General features: G+C 49.7%; 1 protein-coding gene across 2 annotated transcripts; it reads left to right on the top strand.

Annotated features, from left to right (window-relative positions):
• Positions 1-29: 29 nt before the first annotated feature.
• KLC4 (kinesin light chain 4) lies at positions 30-16,252 on the top strand. 2 transcript variants are annotated; one of them, XM_036413715.2, is made up of 16 exons: positions 30-156; positions 1,739-2,024; positions 4,022-4,252; positions 5,506-5,587; positions 6,225-6,435; positions 6,881-6,968; positions 10,254-10,355; positions 11,104-11,277; positions 11,593-11,692; positions 11,891-11,943; positions 12,157-12,227; positions 13,278-13,386; positions 13,921-14,061; positions 14,344-14,459; positions 15,132-15,195; positions 15,794-16,252. In XM_036413715.2, the coding sequence occupies exons 2-16, from the start codon at positions 1,764-1,766 to the stop codon at positions 15,842-15,844; spliced, it is 1,854 nt and encodes a 617-aa protein (XP_036269608.1). In that variant the 5' UTR covers positions 30-156; positions 1,739-1,763; the 3' UTR covers positions 15,845-16,252. The 2 variants fall into 2 exon arrangements, with proteins under 2 accessions (XP_036269608.1, XP_036269607.1); XM_036413714.2 differs by lacking the exon at positions 30-156 and adding an exon at positions 845-1,049.
• Positions 16,253-16,538: the final 286 nt, after the last annotated feature.

Below are 16,538 nucleotides of genomic sequence, written 5' to 3'. Positions count from 1 at the left end.
GTCCTCAGAGCCAATCCTCGGGCGACTCTTAGGTCGCGTGACCAGGGAGCAGGCTCCACCCCTCGGGGCCGTCAAAACAATTGCCTCGAGCGGCAGCCATGATGGATTTAAAGGGGCAGTACCGGCAAGGGCGGCAGCCAGCTCGACACAGTACGGGTGAGTCTTTAAGGGTAAACTCTGGGGCTGAGGGTTGAGGCCCCGCTACCTCTTATTCCCGCACTCTCGGACAGATAACAAACCCCGCCGACTGACCTCACACAACTCCAGACGGACTAAAAAAAACTCCGCCCCCTGCGCTCCTCCCGCCCCACAGTGTCAAGACAGACAGACAGTCTGTCGGCCTGCCCCGCCCCCTGCGCTACCGACTGACTCACAGACCTCGGGATTGTAGGGCCGCTGAGTCCTCACCCGCAGACCTCCACCGTCCACCTGCACCTCCCCTGACCCCCTCCCAGCCTCGCATCTCACTCTAATCCCATCCCGGGCCCCCGGGCAGGTGGACGGCGGGGGCCCTCAACCGCATTCCAGAGCCCGGGAGGCCCCCTCCCAGCGCCACGTTTCCCGGTGACCCTGCAGCCGCTCCGCAGACCTGACCCTGCCCTGCGTCATCAGGCCTCTGGGAGGCACCTTAGGGTGCCGCTCTGAGAGCCTGTTAGCAGGTGATCCTAACACACAGCCATGGAAGTGACTGAGCCGGGAGTGAGCTTTCAACCAGACACGCCTCTTCTCGCGGGTCAGGTCCCAGATCAAGGCTCACTCCCTTCTTGGGAGAAAATAGCTCCCCGGGCGCGGGATGAGAGAGAGATTGGCTTGGGGAAGAAGGAGGGACACCGGTCGTCTTTGCAGCAGGAGGGAGGGTGTTTGTCCTGGGTGGGGCTTTGGGCCAGGTCCTCTGGGTGGCTGTGAAGTGGCGAGAGAAGGGGTAAAAACGCTGGACTTCTGGACTTTGGGCAGGGCAGATCCTTCTGAGTCCCTGGCTGCTGACGGGAGTTTCTTTCTTCCCGGCTCCGGCCTAAGTGCCACAGCCACGGTCTGTGCTTGGTAAACAGGTAAGAGGACTTCAACGATGAGAAACAAGGCCCTTTTGAAGATAGCCTGAGACCTGGAAGGTGGGAAATAGGGGTTGAAAACTAGTGGGGAAAGAGTGAGGGCTGGCCAGGTTTGGAGACGCTGGTCTTGGTTCCGTGGGTGCCGCAGCCTGAATCCCATGAGCCTGTTAGGGCCCTCTCATCTGGGTCTTGCGATGAGGCTCCTGTTTTCCTCTTTTCCCTGATTTAACTTTGAAACGTATCCTTCCTTTTCCCCAAAACCTCTGCACTATTTTCTGCATATTCTCCTGTCTGCTTTAACGCTATTCCCTTTGCAACTCTCCCCAAACACCATGTGCTGTCTTTCACCTCCTGATTCCTTTTCCTAACCAAGCTCGTTCTCTCCAGTTCCTTTTCTTTTTGGGTCCTCAGTTTTAAATCCCTCTGCTAGTTATCAGGACCTTTGTTTTGTGTGTGTGTGTGTGTGTGTTGGTTTAAGTTATTTCCTCTCTCTCTTTCTTTTCCACAACCTCAAGCTTTGTGTTTTTAGTGTTGTAGGTTCCCTCCCCACTGGTCACTGTCTCTCTCCAATTAAAACACACGGCTGCCCATACTCTCTCTCATCTCTTAACTTGGATCCTCACCACCCTGTAACCAAGGTGCTCAGCCTCTCTTATTTTTACCTCACGCGAGCTCTGTTGTTTTCCTAGCCCAGGCAAGGTCCTCCAGGGCAGGATGTCGGGCCTGGTGTTGGGGCAGCGAGACGAACCTGCAGGGCACCGGCTCAGCCAGGAGGAGATCTTGGGAAGCACTCGGCTGGTGAGCCAAGGGCTGGAGGCCCTCCACAGTGAACACCAGGCTGTACTGCAGAGCCTGTCCCAAACCATTGAGTGTCTGCAGCAGGAAGGCCATGAAGAAGGACTGGTGATGCATGAGAAGGCCCGGCAGCTGCGCCGTTCCATGGAAAACATTGAGCTGGGGCTGAGTGAGGCCCAGGTGAGAGGGAAGACATGGTGCCAAGTGGTCCATGGAGGAGCAGTTGTCTGATTGGAGGTTTGGGATTACTTAGGATCCCCTGGTCCTAGATTCTTCTTTCTTTTTTTCTTTTCTTTTTAATGATTTTTAAAAATATATTTTATTGATTTTTCACAGAGAGGAAGGGAAAGGGATAGAAAGCTAGAAACATCGATGAGAGAGATACATCAACCAGCTGCTTCCTATACACCCTCCACTGGGGATGTGCCCACAACCAATGTGCATGCCCTTGACCGGAATCAAACCTGGGACCTTTCAGTCCACAGACCCATGCTCTATCCACTGAGCCAAACCAGTTTTGGCTGGTCCTAGATTCTTGCATTCATTCATTCATTCATTCATTCAATAAATATGTATTAAGCTTCTACTATGTGCCAGGCATCACACTTCTGTGCACTAGAGACACATCATGAACACAACACTCAAAAATCCTTGCCATCTTAGAGCTTACTTTCTTGCTGGGAGAGGCAGATAATCCTGTCTAATAAAGAGGGAATTTACTAATTGATCCTCACGCCATCACAAAGATGGCAGTACCCACAGCCAATAAGGAGGGAATATGCTAATTGACTGCCTCACCCTCAAAAAATGGTGGTGCCCACAGCCAATAAGGAGGGAACATGCTAATTTACTGCCATGCCCTCAAAGGTGGCAGTGCCATAAGATGGTGGTGCCCAGTTCCCTTAGCCCTGCCAGGGCTGCAGGCGTGCAGCAAGGTTGGGCCTGCCCCCAGGGGAGCCTTGGCCTCTCTGCACACCTGCCTCTGGAGTCCCTCAGTCCCCTCAGTCCCCTAGCCACCCAGGGCAGGCCTGAGGTGCTGGCAAGCCTTGGATGGTGGCTACTCAACCACCCAGGGCAGGCTGAGGCTCAGGTAACCAGGGCTGCCCAAGGCTTATGCTTCTGGCAGTGGCAGCAGTAGAGGTGTGATGGGGCATCGCCTTCCCTGATCACTGGGTCGCCTCCCACCCCTAAGGGCTCCTGGGCTGTGAGAGGGTGCAGGCCGGGCTAAGGAACCCCCCTCCAGTGCATGAATTTTCATGCACCAGACCGCTAGTACATACATAAATTAGTAAATGATTTCAGTATGCCACAGTGATAATTGCTAAGGATAAAAGAATACCATTAAAGCAGGGAAGGGGATTAGGAAGTATGGAGAGGGCATATGACTTTAGGTAGAGTGGTCAAAAAAAGGCTTTACTGGCCTGGCCAGGGTGGCTCAGTGGTTGTGAACCAAGAGTTCACAATTTTGATTCCCTGTCAGGGCACGTACCTGGGCTCAATCCCCAGTAGGGGGCGTGCAGGAGGCAGCCAACCAATGATTCTCATCATTGATTTTTTTCCAATCTCTCTATTTCTCTCGCTTGCCCTCTCTCTAAAATTAATAAAAACATTTTTTAAAAAACATGGTGACATTAGAGCAAAGGTTTGAAGAGGACGGAATGAGTCATGCAATAAGTGGGGAAAAGCATCCTAAAAGTGGACAGCAAGTGCAAAGGCCCTGACCCACGGCCTTTCAATGAGCTCAGTGAGGGCCAGTGTGGCTACAGCAGAGTGAAGGAGGTGAACCAAAATAGAAAATGAAGTTCAAGAGGTAATGGGGTTGGGGAGAAGGGGAAGATCATGTGGAACTTATAAGTCATCATAAGGATGAGGAGAGGAGAAATAACATTTTAAAAAGGTCATCTGGCTGTTGGGTTGAGAATGGACTCTAAGGGAACCAGGGCAGGGACAAGGAGGCCAGTAAGGAGGCTATTGTAGTAATCCAGGTAGGAACTGACGGTGGCTTGGCCTAGGGTGGTGACTATGGAGTTGGTGAGAAATTGACTTAGGGTATATTTTGAAGGTAGAGCCATTGCCCCCCAACCCCACTTCCTGGCTTCTGCTAGTTCCACCATCTTCCTGCCTATCCCTGAACACTCCTAGCCAGCATCTAGTGCTCACAGGATTTGCCCACCTAGGTGATGCTGGCTTTGGCCAGCCACCTGAGCACAGTGGAGTCGGAGAAGCAGAAGTTGCGGGCTCAGGTGCGGCGGCTGTGCCAGGAGAACCAGTGGCTCCGGGACGAGCTGGCAGGTACCCAGCAGCGGCTGCAGCACAGTGAGCAGGCCGTGGCTCAGCTGGAGGAGGAGAAGAAGCATCTGGAGTTCCTGGGGCAGCTGCGGCAGTATGACGAGGATGGGCACACCACGGTAAGCGTGTCCGGGCAAGGCTGCCAGGCTGGGGGCGTTCAGATAGCTGGAAGTCACCACAGTTATGGGGTGACATTGAACTAAGTGCTATCATATGTGCTAGGCACTGTGCACTCCCCTGGGGATGCAACAGCGGACAAGGCAGAGTTCCTGCTCTCACAATTACAGATTTGTGTGGGGAAACAGATAAAACACCTGGACAGTTCCAATCCAGAATCTCAAGTGCTATAATTAGGAAAAGCATAGCCCAGTTAAACAAAAAACTCCTAAAATTTGCTTTTAAAATATGTGAAATTTAACCCTCACTCAACAGGCCTTAATATATCTTTAAGCAGTTCAAGAAGATACGTATAGGAGATGTGTAAAGAACTAGAAAAGAGAGTTTCTGGGTTTTTTTGAGCTTATAATGTAGCTGTAGGAACAAAACTTACATACGAGAAGACATGTGGGATAACATGTGCTCAGTGCTGGGTGAGGGGGCCAGTCAGTATGGGAAGAATTGCAAGGAGATAGGATCCTGGGGGCTGGAACTCTGAGAAAGAGTCACAGCGGAGGCAGGGGACAGGGATGGTAAGATGTAGGTTAGATTTTTAAACTTAAATGGTTAGGGGTTCGGATAGCTTTTGATGGATGATGATGGAGAGGAAGGAGCTTTCTAAACTGGGAGGTGGGGGGTCATAAATAAAGCTTCAGGGCTGGGAAGCTGGTCTGTTCCAGGGGAGGCGTGCTGGTTGCATGGGACACAGTGGGGAAGCTGGGCAGCAGGGTTGGAGGTGTTTGTACAAGGCTGCAATGCCTTTGGCACAGCGAAGTTGCCCAGTGTGAAAGTAGGCTAGACAGTGAGGGTTGGGCGCTAAGTCCAGCATGAGCATGGGCACAAGGCTGAGGCAGACGCTTTGGGTATGTGTCAGTAAGATCAGACACACTCCCTGCCCCCAGGACAGACAGGGCAGACATATAATCAATGTAAACACAGAGGGCTATAATTACAGGAGTTGAGGGGGCGAGAGGTGGAGGCTGGAGAATGAAGGTACTTAGGAAGGAAGCTCTCTGAATGTGAAGAAAGGGAAAGTCGAGATTTGCAAACAAGAGGCCTTAGCTTGGCGAAACAAATGCTGGCCTTCCCAGGGGCAGGGGCATGAACAAGGTTAGTTTCCTGGACCTCACCTGTCAGGGATTTCATGGTTCAGAGGGTCCCTAAGAAAGTTACTGGGGGATATCTTTACCCAGATATGCTGCTGCTTTCTTTCTAGGAGGAGAAGGAGGGTGATGCCACCAAGGATTCCCTGGATGACCTTTTCCCCAATGAGGAAGAGGAAGACCCAAGCAATGGCCGTGAGTCTGTCATTGGAGTGGGAGGGTGAAGAGGGGCAGCAGGAACCTGGCCAGCTGTGCCCCTCCCCCACCCCTGGACAAAGGATGCTCACCATCCAGAAATAGGTTCTCCATCTTCCTCTAGAGACGGGGCAGAGTCTTGGCTGGTACTTTGATTTCCTCGGCCCCCCCATCATTTCTTACTCATCAACATTTAGTAAAACATTTAACACGTGGCAGGTACTGTGCTAGGCACTAGGCATACCGATATGAGAACGACAAGGGTCTGGCCAATACGGAGTTCACAGTTGAGTGAGAGAGTGACTCTGGAGTGGAGGAACATGAGCTCCTCAAGGGAAAGAACCAGGTCTCGCTTATCTTTGTGTCTCTGGCACAGCCCCTGGGTCATACTTATGAAGTAAATGCTTGTTGAGTGAATGAATTACTGGGTGAACAAATGGGACAGGTTCAAGGGAGTGGGCACAAGAATAAAGGTTGAGGCAGATCTCCAGAGAGAGAGCCTGGGGAGCGGGGTGGGGGGGAGAGGGCAGGTGTAGGCGTGGAATAAGACAGGGAGTAGAGGTGGGAGGGCAGGCAGCAAAGGAGAGAGGAAGAGTTCCCTGAGGAAGTCTCCTGTTCATTTTCTGGGATGGTTTAGTGTCACGTGGCCAGGGCGCTCAACATAGTGGATATGAGATCCCAGCAAGACTACGGACTCTGCACAACTTGGTGATCCAGTATGCAGCTCAGGGTCGCTACGAGGTGGCCGTGCCGCTCTGTAAGCAGGCACTGGAGGACCTGGAGCGCACATCTGGCCGGGGCCACCCAGATGTTGCTACCATGCTCAACATCCTTGCTCTGGTGTACAGGTGAGTACTGCCCTCCCTCTGTTCCACCTTGATCCATCTTTGGCTCCCATTCCTCCTCTCCACTGGCTGTCTCTTCTCCTTGCTGGGCCTTCCAAGTGAATGCTACTTGGAGGCTTTCTTCTGTATCAGAACTCTCATTCTACCCATACCTGAGCTCTTGATCTTAGAGAATATTCACTTCTCAGGCTCTTTGCTTTTCCAGTCTTTCTCCTGGAGAGGGTCTCTTTCTCTGTTTCTTGTGTCCAATAACTGGTGGCCTCCTCTTGACGTGGTAGAGTTTTGCATACGGTATGGGTGTGTTGGTGAGCCCGTCACTGTTCACGTGGGGCATCGTGTCTCTTCGTGGTGGGTCCAATCCCTAAATGTGTCTCAGACATCCCAAAGGAAAGGAGGGAAGGAGTTGGCTTGTGGGCAGAGTTCACGGTAACCCCTTGTCCTTTTCCAGGGACCAGAATAAATATAAGGAAGCTGCCCACCTGCTGAATGATGCCCTCAGCATCCGGGAGAGCACCCTGGGCCGGGACCACCCTGCGGTCAGTATTCCTTGACCTCCTTCCTCAGGCCTTTTGGTCTCTTAGCTTGTCCATCCTCTGCCCGCAGCTTAGTCACTGGGGATACTCAAGAAGGAGATGTGAGGACTCCTTTCTTCTAGGCACTGTCCACTGATCCCGACTCTGAGACCCAAATGACTCCTTAAAAAAAGTTTTTATTGATTTTAGAGAGAAAGAGGAAGGGAGTTGGGAAGAGAACGAGAGAGAGAGAGAGACAGAGAGAGGGAGAGAAACATCAATGTGAGAGAGAAACACCCATCAGCTGCCTTCTACATGCTCCTTACTGGGGATCGAGCCCAAAACCAGGGCATGTGCCCTGACTGGGAATCAATCCAGTGACCTTTTGGTACATGGGATGATACTCAACCAATTGTGCCACATCAGCCAGGACCAAATGACTCCTTCTTATAATGAATATTTTCCAGATACTTAATTCATAGATTATGTAATCTACCTACACATATAATTTCCAAAACATTTAATGATACCTTATTAATATAAAAGTGAGACGGAAAGTAATTTACCTATATATATAAAAAGCCAGTGTCTGTGATGAACGTGATGACCAAATGACAGGTCACCATGAGAGTGGGTGGGCGGGGTGGCAAACGCAAGGAGCAGCAGTGGGCAGGTGGGTGCAGCTGCAAGTGTGGTGGGGCTGTGGTGGGTGGATGGGGCTGTGAGCATTGGTGGGCTACTACATGTGATTTTGCATGCTGGGCCTCTAGTAACAAAATAATACATTCAATACATTACAATGAAATACAAATACAATATAACAGTTTTACTGAATATAACTATGCTAGAAGATATTATATAGTAGTCTGATATATAATGAATAACTTTATATTTAGAAGGGGTAAGACCAGGAAACTATTCTATATAAGTATTAAGCCTTGCAGGTATGGCCCAGGGGTTGAGTGTTGACCTCTGAACCAGGAGATCACAGATCTATTCCAGGTCAGGACACATGCCTGGGTTGTGGGCTTGATCCCCACTAGGGGGCATGCAGGAGGCAGCCAATAATGATTCTCTCTCATCATTGATGCTTCTATGTCTCTCCCTCTCCCTTCCTCGCTAAAATTAATAACAACATATTTTTAAAAAATAACTATTAAAAATGACAGCAGAGCTGAAACCGGTTTGGCTCAGTGGATAGAGCATCAGTCTGCGGACTGAAGGGTTCCAGGTTTGATTCCGGTCAAGGGCATGTATCTTGGTTGCGGGCACATCCCCAATTGGGGGTGTGCAGGAGGCGGCTGATGGATGTTTCTCTGTAAAAAATTAATAAAATATATATATATTTTTAAAATAACAGCAGAAAGATTGGTAGATCTGAGCTTAAAATCTAGTGTTAGAATAAGTAACAACAGACCAGATTTATTTGTACATCATAAACAGAAATAAGTATTAGGTCTAGTAATAATTAATGTCGTTTTCTAATACTTTTTAAAATCGAATTTATTTAAACAATACAACAAAATTTAATCAACAGTATAGTTGCCGTTGTTTTCTACTACTTGTGCCCAACGCTCAGGAAGCATTTTAATCCCTCTGTTGTAAAATTCTTGTGATTTTGATGCAAAAAATTCGGTCAATGCATTTTTGAGGCATTCTTCATTATTAAATTTTTTTCCAAGAAGAAAGTTTTGCAAAGAACGAAACAAATGGTAATCGGAAGGGGCAATATCAGGAGAATATGCAGGTTGAGGGAGAACTTCCCATTCCAATTGGCGCAGTTTTTCAGCAGTGATTCTTGCAGTATGCGTTCGTGCGTTATCGTGGTGAAGAATTACGCCCTTCCGATTAATCAGCGCGGGTTCTTTTTCTCTTAAAGCTTGGGCTAACCTTTCCAATTGGGCACTATACACTGCACTTGTAATGGTTTGGTTAGGTGGTAAAAGTTCATAATGAAGAATTCCTTTAAAATTCCACCAAACACACAACATCACTTTTTTCGCATGCAAGTCAGGTTTTGGCGTGGGCTGCGGAGCCTCATTTTTGTCCAACCATTGAGGCTGCCTTTTCAAATTAACATACAGCACCCATTGTTCATCTCCGGTAACAATTTGCTCTAAAAACGGCAAACGAGAGAGGAGCGAACTGCAAATTGTGACTCTTTGATTACGGTTGTTGTCGGTCAACTCATGAGGAACCCATTTTCCAAACTTTTGGACTTTGCCAAGGGCACGCAATTGATCGGAAATTGTTTTTTGTGAACACTTTAAAGTTGTCGCAAGCTCTTGTTGGGTAATTTGAGGATTTTGCACCAAAAGAGCTTGAAGAGCTTCTTGATCAAAATTGGACACACGGCCTCGACCACTCTTGTCATCTAACAAAAAATTTCCCTCGCAAAATTTCTCAAACCAATGCTGGCATTTTCTGGTGCTAACTGCATCTTGACCAAGAGCACTACAGATGTTTTTTGCAGCCTCACTTGCTTTTCTTCCTAATTGGAACTCGTAAAGCATGCAGTGCCGAATATGCTCTTCATCCGCCATCTTCTTAGCCCTAGTTTTGCAACAAAAACCAAACCAAACACAAACTTTTTCAAGCAAAACTTGTTAATTGCACTTCACACGTTCTGTAGATACCACGTGTTTGAAGGTTATGTCAATACAAGTCAACGCCAAGCAAGATTTTAAACGAATATTTAAAAACGACATTAATTATTACTATACCCAATAGGAGTAGCATGCTAAGGTAAACGATAGGTTGTCAAAATGGAGAAAATAAGAAATACGATATTTCTCGAAGCGAACTAACTGTAAAAATAATTCTCTTACGTTATGACATGTGATAGGCAGATGCTGTATCTCAGAAAACGTAACTCGTGTCTCGATATCCCACCAAGTGTCAAAGCTTATATTCAGTGTCTTACTGTCAGGTAGGACATTCGTCATTTGGCAGAGCTATTCCACACATGCTGAATATCTGTAGCTTTTTTGCTTCCCTCACTAAAGGTAATAAAGCCTTCAATATCCATGGCAACCAAAAACAAACAAACAAAACACCACACAAATAAAACCCACCTTTAGAAATGTCACAAAAAAAACATGCCCTTAGGTGGCTATACCACCCCCATAGAGAACCCCATCCAGTCCAGCAATCCAGTTCAGACCATCCAGTTCAGCAATTCCCCCTTCCCTGACTCTGGCTAGGGTGGCAGAGTCCATTTCTCTTGGGTTTGTGCAGCATGGGGGAGGACCTCCAACTCTCAACATCCTTGAAGCACCTGCGTCTGAGGGGACCGCTCTGTCTTCCTAGGTGGCTGCCACACTCAACAACCTGGCCGTGCTCTACGGCAAAAGGGGCAAATACAAGGAGGCGGAGCCGCTGTGCCAGCGGGCACTGGAGATCCGAGAAAAGGTGCTCACATCTCTCCCCATCCTTCCTGCTGCTGTGACCCCTCTTCACCATCTCTCTCTGGTTTACCTCTTGCCTCACTTTTTTGTTTCTCACCTCCTTAGCTCTGCCTTGTTTTTTTGTTTTTTGTTTTTAATTTTTTTGTTATTGGCTGAAGTTTTACATACCTCTCCTTTCTCCCCAGTTGACCTCTCTCCCTCTCTCCCCCAGCCATTCCCACCCTGGGCAACCCCCCCCCCCCCCCAATGTCTGTGTCCATTGGTTATGTTAAGATGCATGCATACAAATCCTGTGGTTGCTCTCTAATCTCCCCTCCCCTGCCATTTGTCTCTGGATCTATTTTTGTTCACTACATTATGTTGATCATTGTATCCCACATATGAATGAGATCATGTGATATTTATCTTTCTCCGACTGGCTTATTTCGCTTAGCATAATGCTCTCCAGTTCCATCCATGCTGTTGCAAATGGTAAAAGTTCCTTCTTTTTTATAGTATTCCATTGTGTAGATGTACCACAGTTTTTTAATCTACTCATCTGCTGATGGGCACTTAGGCTGTTTCCAAATCTTAGCTATTGTAGATTGTGCTGCTCTGAACATAGGGGTGCATATATCCTTTCTGATTGGTATTTCTGGTTTCTTGGTTGTCTTCTTTTCTGTCATTCCCTTTCCACGTTCCCTGTAGGTGCATGTGCATGCGTGTGCACACACATACTTACAGCCACTTATCCCTCCTCTGCTTCCCTTCAGGTCCTGGGCAATGACCACCCAGATGTGGCAAAGCAGCTGAACAACCTGGCCCTGTTGTGCCAAAACCAGGGCAAGTATGAGGCTGTGGAACGGTATTACCGGAGGGCACTGGCCATCTATGAAGGGCAGCTGGGACCAGACAACCCTAATGTAGCCCGGACCAAGAATAACCTCGTAAGGGACGAGGGGGCAAAGTGGGTGGAAGGAGGGGAAGGGACAGCATCATAGTCTGGTACATTAACACCATCACCTTCGTGCCATCTCTGGGCTGCCTTTGGGGCTGAGGGATCGGCTTCATTCCAGTGGGAAGCGGAAGTCCTGTAGCCTCTTAGGAGTGGAGTGGGAACATCGTGACCCATAGCTAGGAAAGGAGGTGTGAGGAGGATCTCTCGGGAAAGTCATAAAGAGAACAAGAAGTGGATGTCCCTGAGCCTGGCTGAGAGCTTGTCTCCATCTCGTGCTCCTGTGTTTTTGCCTTCCTGCCCCCAGGCTTCCTGTTACCTGAAACAGGGTAAATATGCTGAGGCTGAGACGCTCTACAAAGAGATCCTGACCCAAGCCCATGTGCAGGAGTTTGGGTCTGTGGATGGTGAGTGGCGATAGCCTGGAGAGGGAGCTGCTGGGAAGAAAAGAAATGCAGACCAAAGGTGGGGGTTAGGCCACAGTGGTTCCCAGGGGGAGCCAGACCCCTTTAGTCCAGCCTCGTGGGCCACTGGGTCCTAGCAATCCCCACACTGTAAAGCTCAGTTTTCTAACCTTACCATGCCATCCCATGTATCACCCCCAGATAACCACAAGCCCATCTGGATGCATGCAGAGGAGCGGGAGGAAATGAGCAAAGTGAGTGGGAGGAGCCAGCCTGGGGAGCCTGAGGCTCTCAGGGCCTCTGTCTTACTCCTTGCACTAGCCCACTTCTTCACTTCCCAACCACGCACCAGCCCCAGATGCATGGTGCCTTCCCCAACCCAGCCTGCTCCCTAGCCCAGCTCCAGCTTGCACCCCAAATCTCTCAAGTCACATCTCTGGCTTCCTCTCCCCTCTGTCCTCCTGCAGACCCAGCACCGGGAGGGCGGCACACCCTACGTAGAGTACGGAGGCTGGTACAAGGCCTGCAAAGTGAGCAGGTAAGCGGCAGTGAGAAGGTGGCCTGGCCTCTGAGGCCCTCCATTCAGCCCTGATCCTGGCCTCCCAGACTTTTCCCTTCTTCCCTTTGACTTTCCTTGGCCTTAGCTCTGCTCTCTCTCGCCCAAGGATATTTTTCAATTTATTTTTTATTTTTTTACTTGTAAATTTTGCATTTATTATTATTATTTTAAAATATATGTTTTATTGATTTTCCACAGAGAGGAAGGGAGAGGGATAGAGAGCTAGAAACATCGATGAGAGAGAAACATCGACCAGCTGCCTCCTGCACACCCCCAACTGGGGATGTGCCCGCAACCAATGTACATGCCCTTGACCAGAATCGAACCTGGGACCTTTCAGTTCGCAGACGGACGCTCTACCACTGAGCCAAACCAGTTTTGGCAATTTTGCATTTATTATAACAAAAATTATGACATGTTCATCTGTGCCGGGACTTTACTGTAACTGTTGGTATATAAATGATCTGACTGGACTCTACAATCATGCTGATTGTGGCAGCAGAAAGGAACGCAATTAGAAAGTGTCTGTAGAAATCAGGAGGCTGGGTAGGCAGGTTCCTTTCCAGTAGCCTAAGAGGCACCTTATCTGAATGGACATGCTCTTCACTGCTCAGCCTCATCATTGAACGAACTAGTGTGGGTTAGAGGGTGGGTCTGGTGAGAAGGCTCTTCAGAAGGGGAGGGAGGGAAAAGTCAGTTGCTTAGACTGTGTCCTTATGCCAAAACTACAAAACATCTGAAGCATCAGTATGGAGCTTCACTTGATTTTTTAGAGAGGTGGAAGAGAGAGGGAAAGACAGACAGAAATGTTCATGTGAGAGAAATACTTCAGCTGGTTGCCTCCTGCGCGAGCCCCAACCAGGGCCTGGGCCTCAAAGGAGCCTGCAGATTGTGGGAGGGCAGGTCTTCCCTCGAACCCGTGTCCCTTCAGTCTTTAGGCCGATGTTCTATCCATTGTGCCAAACCGCCTAGGACTCCTGTTTCTTAAAGCTCATCCTCACTTCCTTCTCTGGTCTCACCCCCCCACAGCCCCACAGTGAACACCACTCTGAGAAACCTAGGAGCTCTGTACAGACGCCAGGGAAAGCTGGAGGCAGCCGAGACCCTGGAGGAATGTGCTCTGCGTTCCCGGAAACAGGTCAGAGACTGGGAGGGGAAGGGTGTCCCCAGGTAGTGCCTTCTGAGTCTCAGAAGAATAAGAGGAGGAACCGAGGAGGGAGACCTAGACCGGAAGGTGATAACCCTTGTGGTTGTGGTGGTTTTAAGTGTGTTCTTACCCCAACATGCCCTTTGTGGTCAGAACTCCAAGTTCAAGGTTCACTTCACTAAAAGGGATTATTAAAAGGGAAGCCCTGCCCTTCTACAATTTGAAGACTCTGTTAAAGAGGGGCATGCATGGATGGTGTGGATGAGGGGAGCCCAATGTCAAGAGTTTCTCCAGTTGTGGGTGTTAGCTCATTATAGTAGATCAAGAAATAAATTCAGTATGTGCCATGGCTAAACATATGTATGCATCTGTATGAAGGAATGCATTGCACATAGAAAAGGCGGGTATTGTTCCAGTTTGTGTACTGGGACATCACAAGGAAAAGTGGCTGATGGTGAGAAAAGGTTTGAAAGACCCATTCTGAGAAGGGAGGGGCAAGTCCCAGCTTCTTCCTTTTTCTTCCAGGGCACTGACCCTATCAGCCAGACCAAGGTGGCCGAGCTGCTTGGGGAGGGTGACAGTGGAAGGACCTCCCAGGAGGGTCCTGGGAGCAGCGTGAAATACGAGGGAGGTGAAGATGCGTCTGTGGCTGTGGAGTGGTCAGGGGTAAGTCTGACAATTGCCCCTGGATCCCTCCTGCTCCCGCCTGTGGTGGTAGTGAGAGGCTCTGAGCCTGTCCATGAAGGATATGAGAACTTGTCACCACTCCAGTTGAGTCAAGACTCTCCCTCTCAGAGGAATCTCTACCAGCCAGCCAGTGACCGGGCTCTGGTTTTCAGTCCCTGGGCTTTTGGGGGAGGAGTGTGTGTGCAGAATAAATGGCAGTAGACTTAGAAGCCAGTCTGCATTGGGTCTCCTTAGCTTCTGTTCACCATCCCTCTCCCCCAGGATGGCAGTGGGACCCTGCAGAGGAGTGGCTCTCTCGGCAGGATCCGGGATATGCTTCGGAGAAGCAGTGAGCTCCTGGTGAAGAAGCTCCAGGGAACTGAACCTCGGTCCTCCAGGTACGCAATGAGACCGAGTTATGGCAACGCAGGCAGTGAGCTCTGTCCGCCAAAGCCTCTTGGCCTCTCACCTCTGGAGAAGTGTCTTGGAGAATCGTAGAGCAGGTCAGTGGGATGTCCATGGAGAGAGTTCAGGAGAAATGGATGCCCCAGTAGGGGAAAAGACACCTGAGGAGATGCTATTTACCAATGAAGATAAGACAGTGTGTATGGGGGTGGGGTGCGGGGAGGTGGGATGGGGACGAGGCAGTGACTTGCTTTTGTGTGGCAGGCCCACAGCCTTAGTAACACTTAGTAACACTGCCCTGGCCAGTGTTGCTCAGTGGTTAGAGTGTCAGCCTGAGCACTGAAGGATTGAGGGCTGGATTCCTGGTCAAGGGTACATACTCTGATTGCAGGTTCCATTCCGGACCCCAGGTTGGGTCAGGGGTGTGGAGGAGGCAACAAATTGATGTGCCTCTCACATCCATGTTCCTCTCTCTCTCTCTCTTTCTCTCTCTCCCCCCCCCCCCCTTCTCTTCCTCCTTTCTTCCCTCCCTCTTTTCCTCCCTACTACTCTCTTTAAAGAAAAAAAATCAATGGAAAAAATATCCTTGGGTGAGGACTAACAAAAAAAAAAAAAAAAAAAAAAAAGGAAGAGAAGAGGTCTCAATTCTTTCTTTTCCATTGTAGCAGCAACATGAAGCGGGCAGCCTCCTTAAACTATCTGAACCATCCCAATGCAGCACCCCTCCAGGTGAGAGCAGTGCTGGTGAGCTTATTGGTGGGTGAGAAAGAAAAGACAGCCTTAGAGCAAAACCAGGGGGAGTTAGGGAAGAGAGAGTAGTCTGGGATGAAGGCTCTGGCTACAGAACTGGACCTGGCAGACAGAATCAGGCGGACGGCTTGGTGGTGATGGGGGTGACTGTTTCAGGTCAGAGATAGTAGCAGTTAAATTAATCGGGGTAATAGGAGTCCGTGTTCTCTAAACTGGTACTATAGAATTAGTAATAATTCAAGAAAGACTTGGGGATTCTAATTGCTCTTCCTTCTGTAACCACCATACACCTTACCCTGGGGACTCAGTGGTCAAGAAAAAGGGAAAAAGAAAAGAAGTATTCAATCATCTCCTTCAACACATTCGAAGTATATGCCAATATTCATGTGGCTCTTCCCGGCCTTTTCTCCACCAGACTGTGGCCTTCTGGAAAATCCTAGCAAAGCCTCAGATCTTGGGGTTGAGGTTCCATTGTAGGTCAGGAGATAAGGCTGCAGCCATGAGATGGACAGACTCCAGGGGACAGTCTTCCAGAGGCCGAGGCTCCTGGGCTGATGGCCTATGTTGTCTGTTTCAGGTCTCCCGAGGCCTCAGTGCCAGCACTATGGACCTCTCTTCAAGAAGCTGACATTCAACCCGCCCCCCAGGTCTCCTGGGTTCCCCCACAGCCCTCACAGCATTCCCTCTTGCTCCAGGCTCTTCCAGCCCCTCGGTGGGATAGTGAAGGGGCGCAGTTAACCAGAAGCCTGCTATTGCCCTTGGGGTCTCAGGTCCCTCCTCAGGAATCCTTTTTAAGGACCCTCACGACATCCTCTGCCCGCCCCGATGTCCTCTGGAGTAGCTAGCTCTGAGGCTCCCAGGGCGGGTAAGGAGCAGGTATGCACCTCAGAGGTGCAGCCTGCTGCGGGCTTTTCTGTCAGAGGCTTGGGGCTGGCCAAGCAAGATACCTGGCCCCGGCCTCTCTCGTTCCCTCGGCTGCCTCACTTCAGGTCCATGTATTTCACGTTTCTTAAATAAAAGAATCAGGTAACTATTCTGCCACTTGAGTCCTGATTGAAGAGGGTGGGAAGCAAGGGTTGTGTGGGGGCCCTTCACGGAAGGGAAGGGTGAGGGGCAGTGATGGATGGGGCAAGGGGAGGAGTGTTGATTCTTGGACCTCTCCACTCTTCCTTTCCCTGTCTGTATCCTCTCCAGCAGGCCTGCAGGAAGGCATCTGGGGGATGGGGGAGGAGGCCCGCAACCCAAGGAGAAGGTGCTGTGGACTGGGTTGTCAGGGACATGTGGTGGCCATGTGGCAGGACCCTGGAGTCCTGGCGCCACTG

Source organism: Pipistrellus kuhlii, unplaced genomic scaffold, assembly GCF_014108245.1.
Source record: "Pipistrellus kuhlii isolate mPipKuh1 unplaced genomic scaffold, mPipKuh1.p scaffold_m20_p_5, whole genome shotgun sequence".
NCBI lineage: Eukaryota > Metazoa > Chordata > Mammalia > Chiroptera > Vespertilionidae > Pipistrellus > Pipistrellus kuhlii.
Note: the sequence above shows the minus strand (reverse complement) of the source record. Positions and strands in the feature narration are given on the sequence as shown.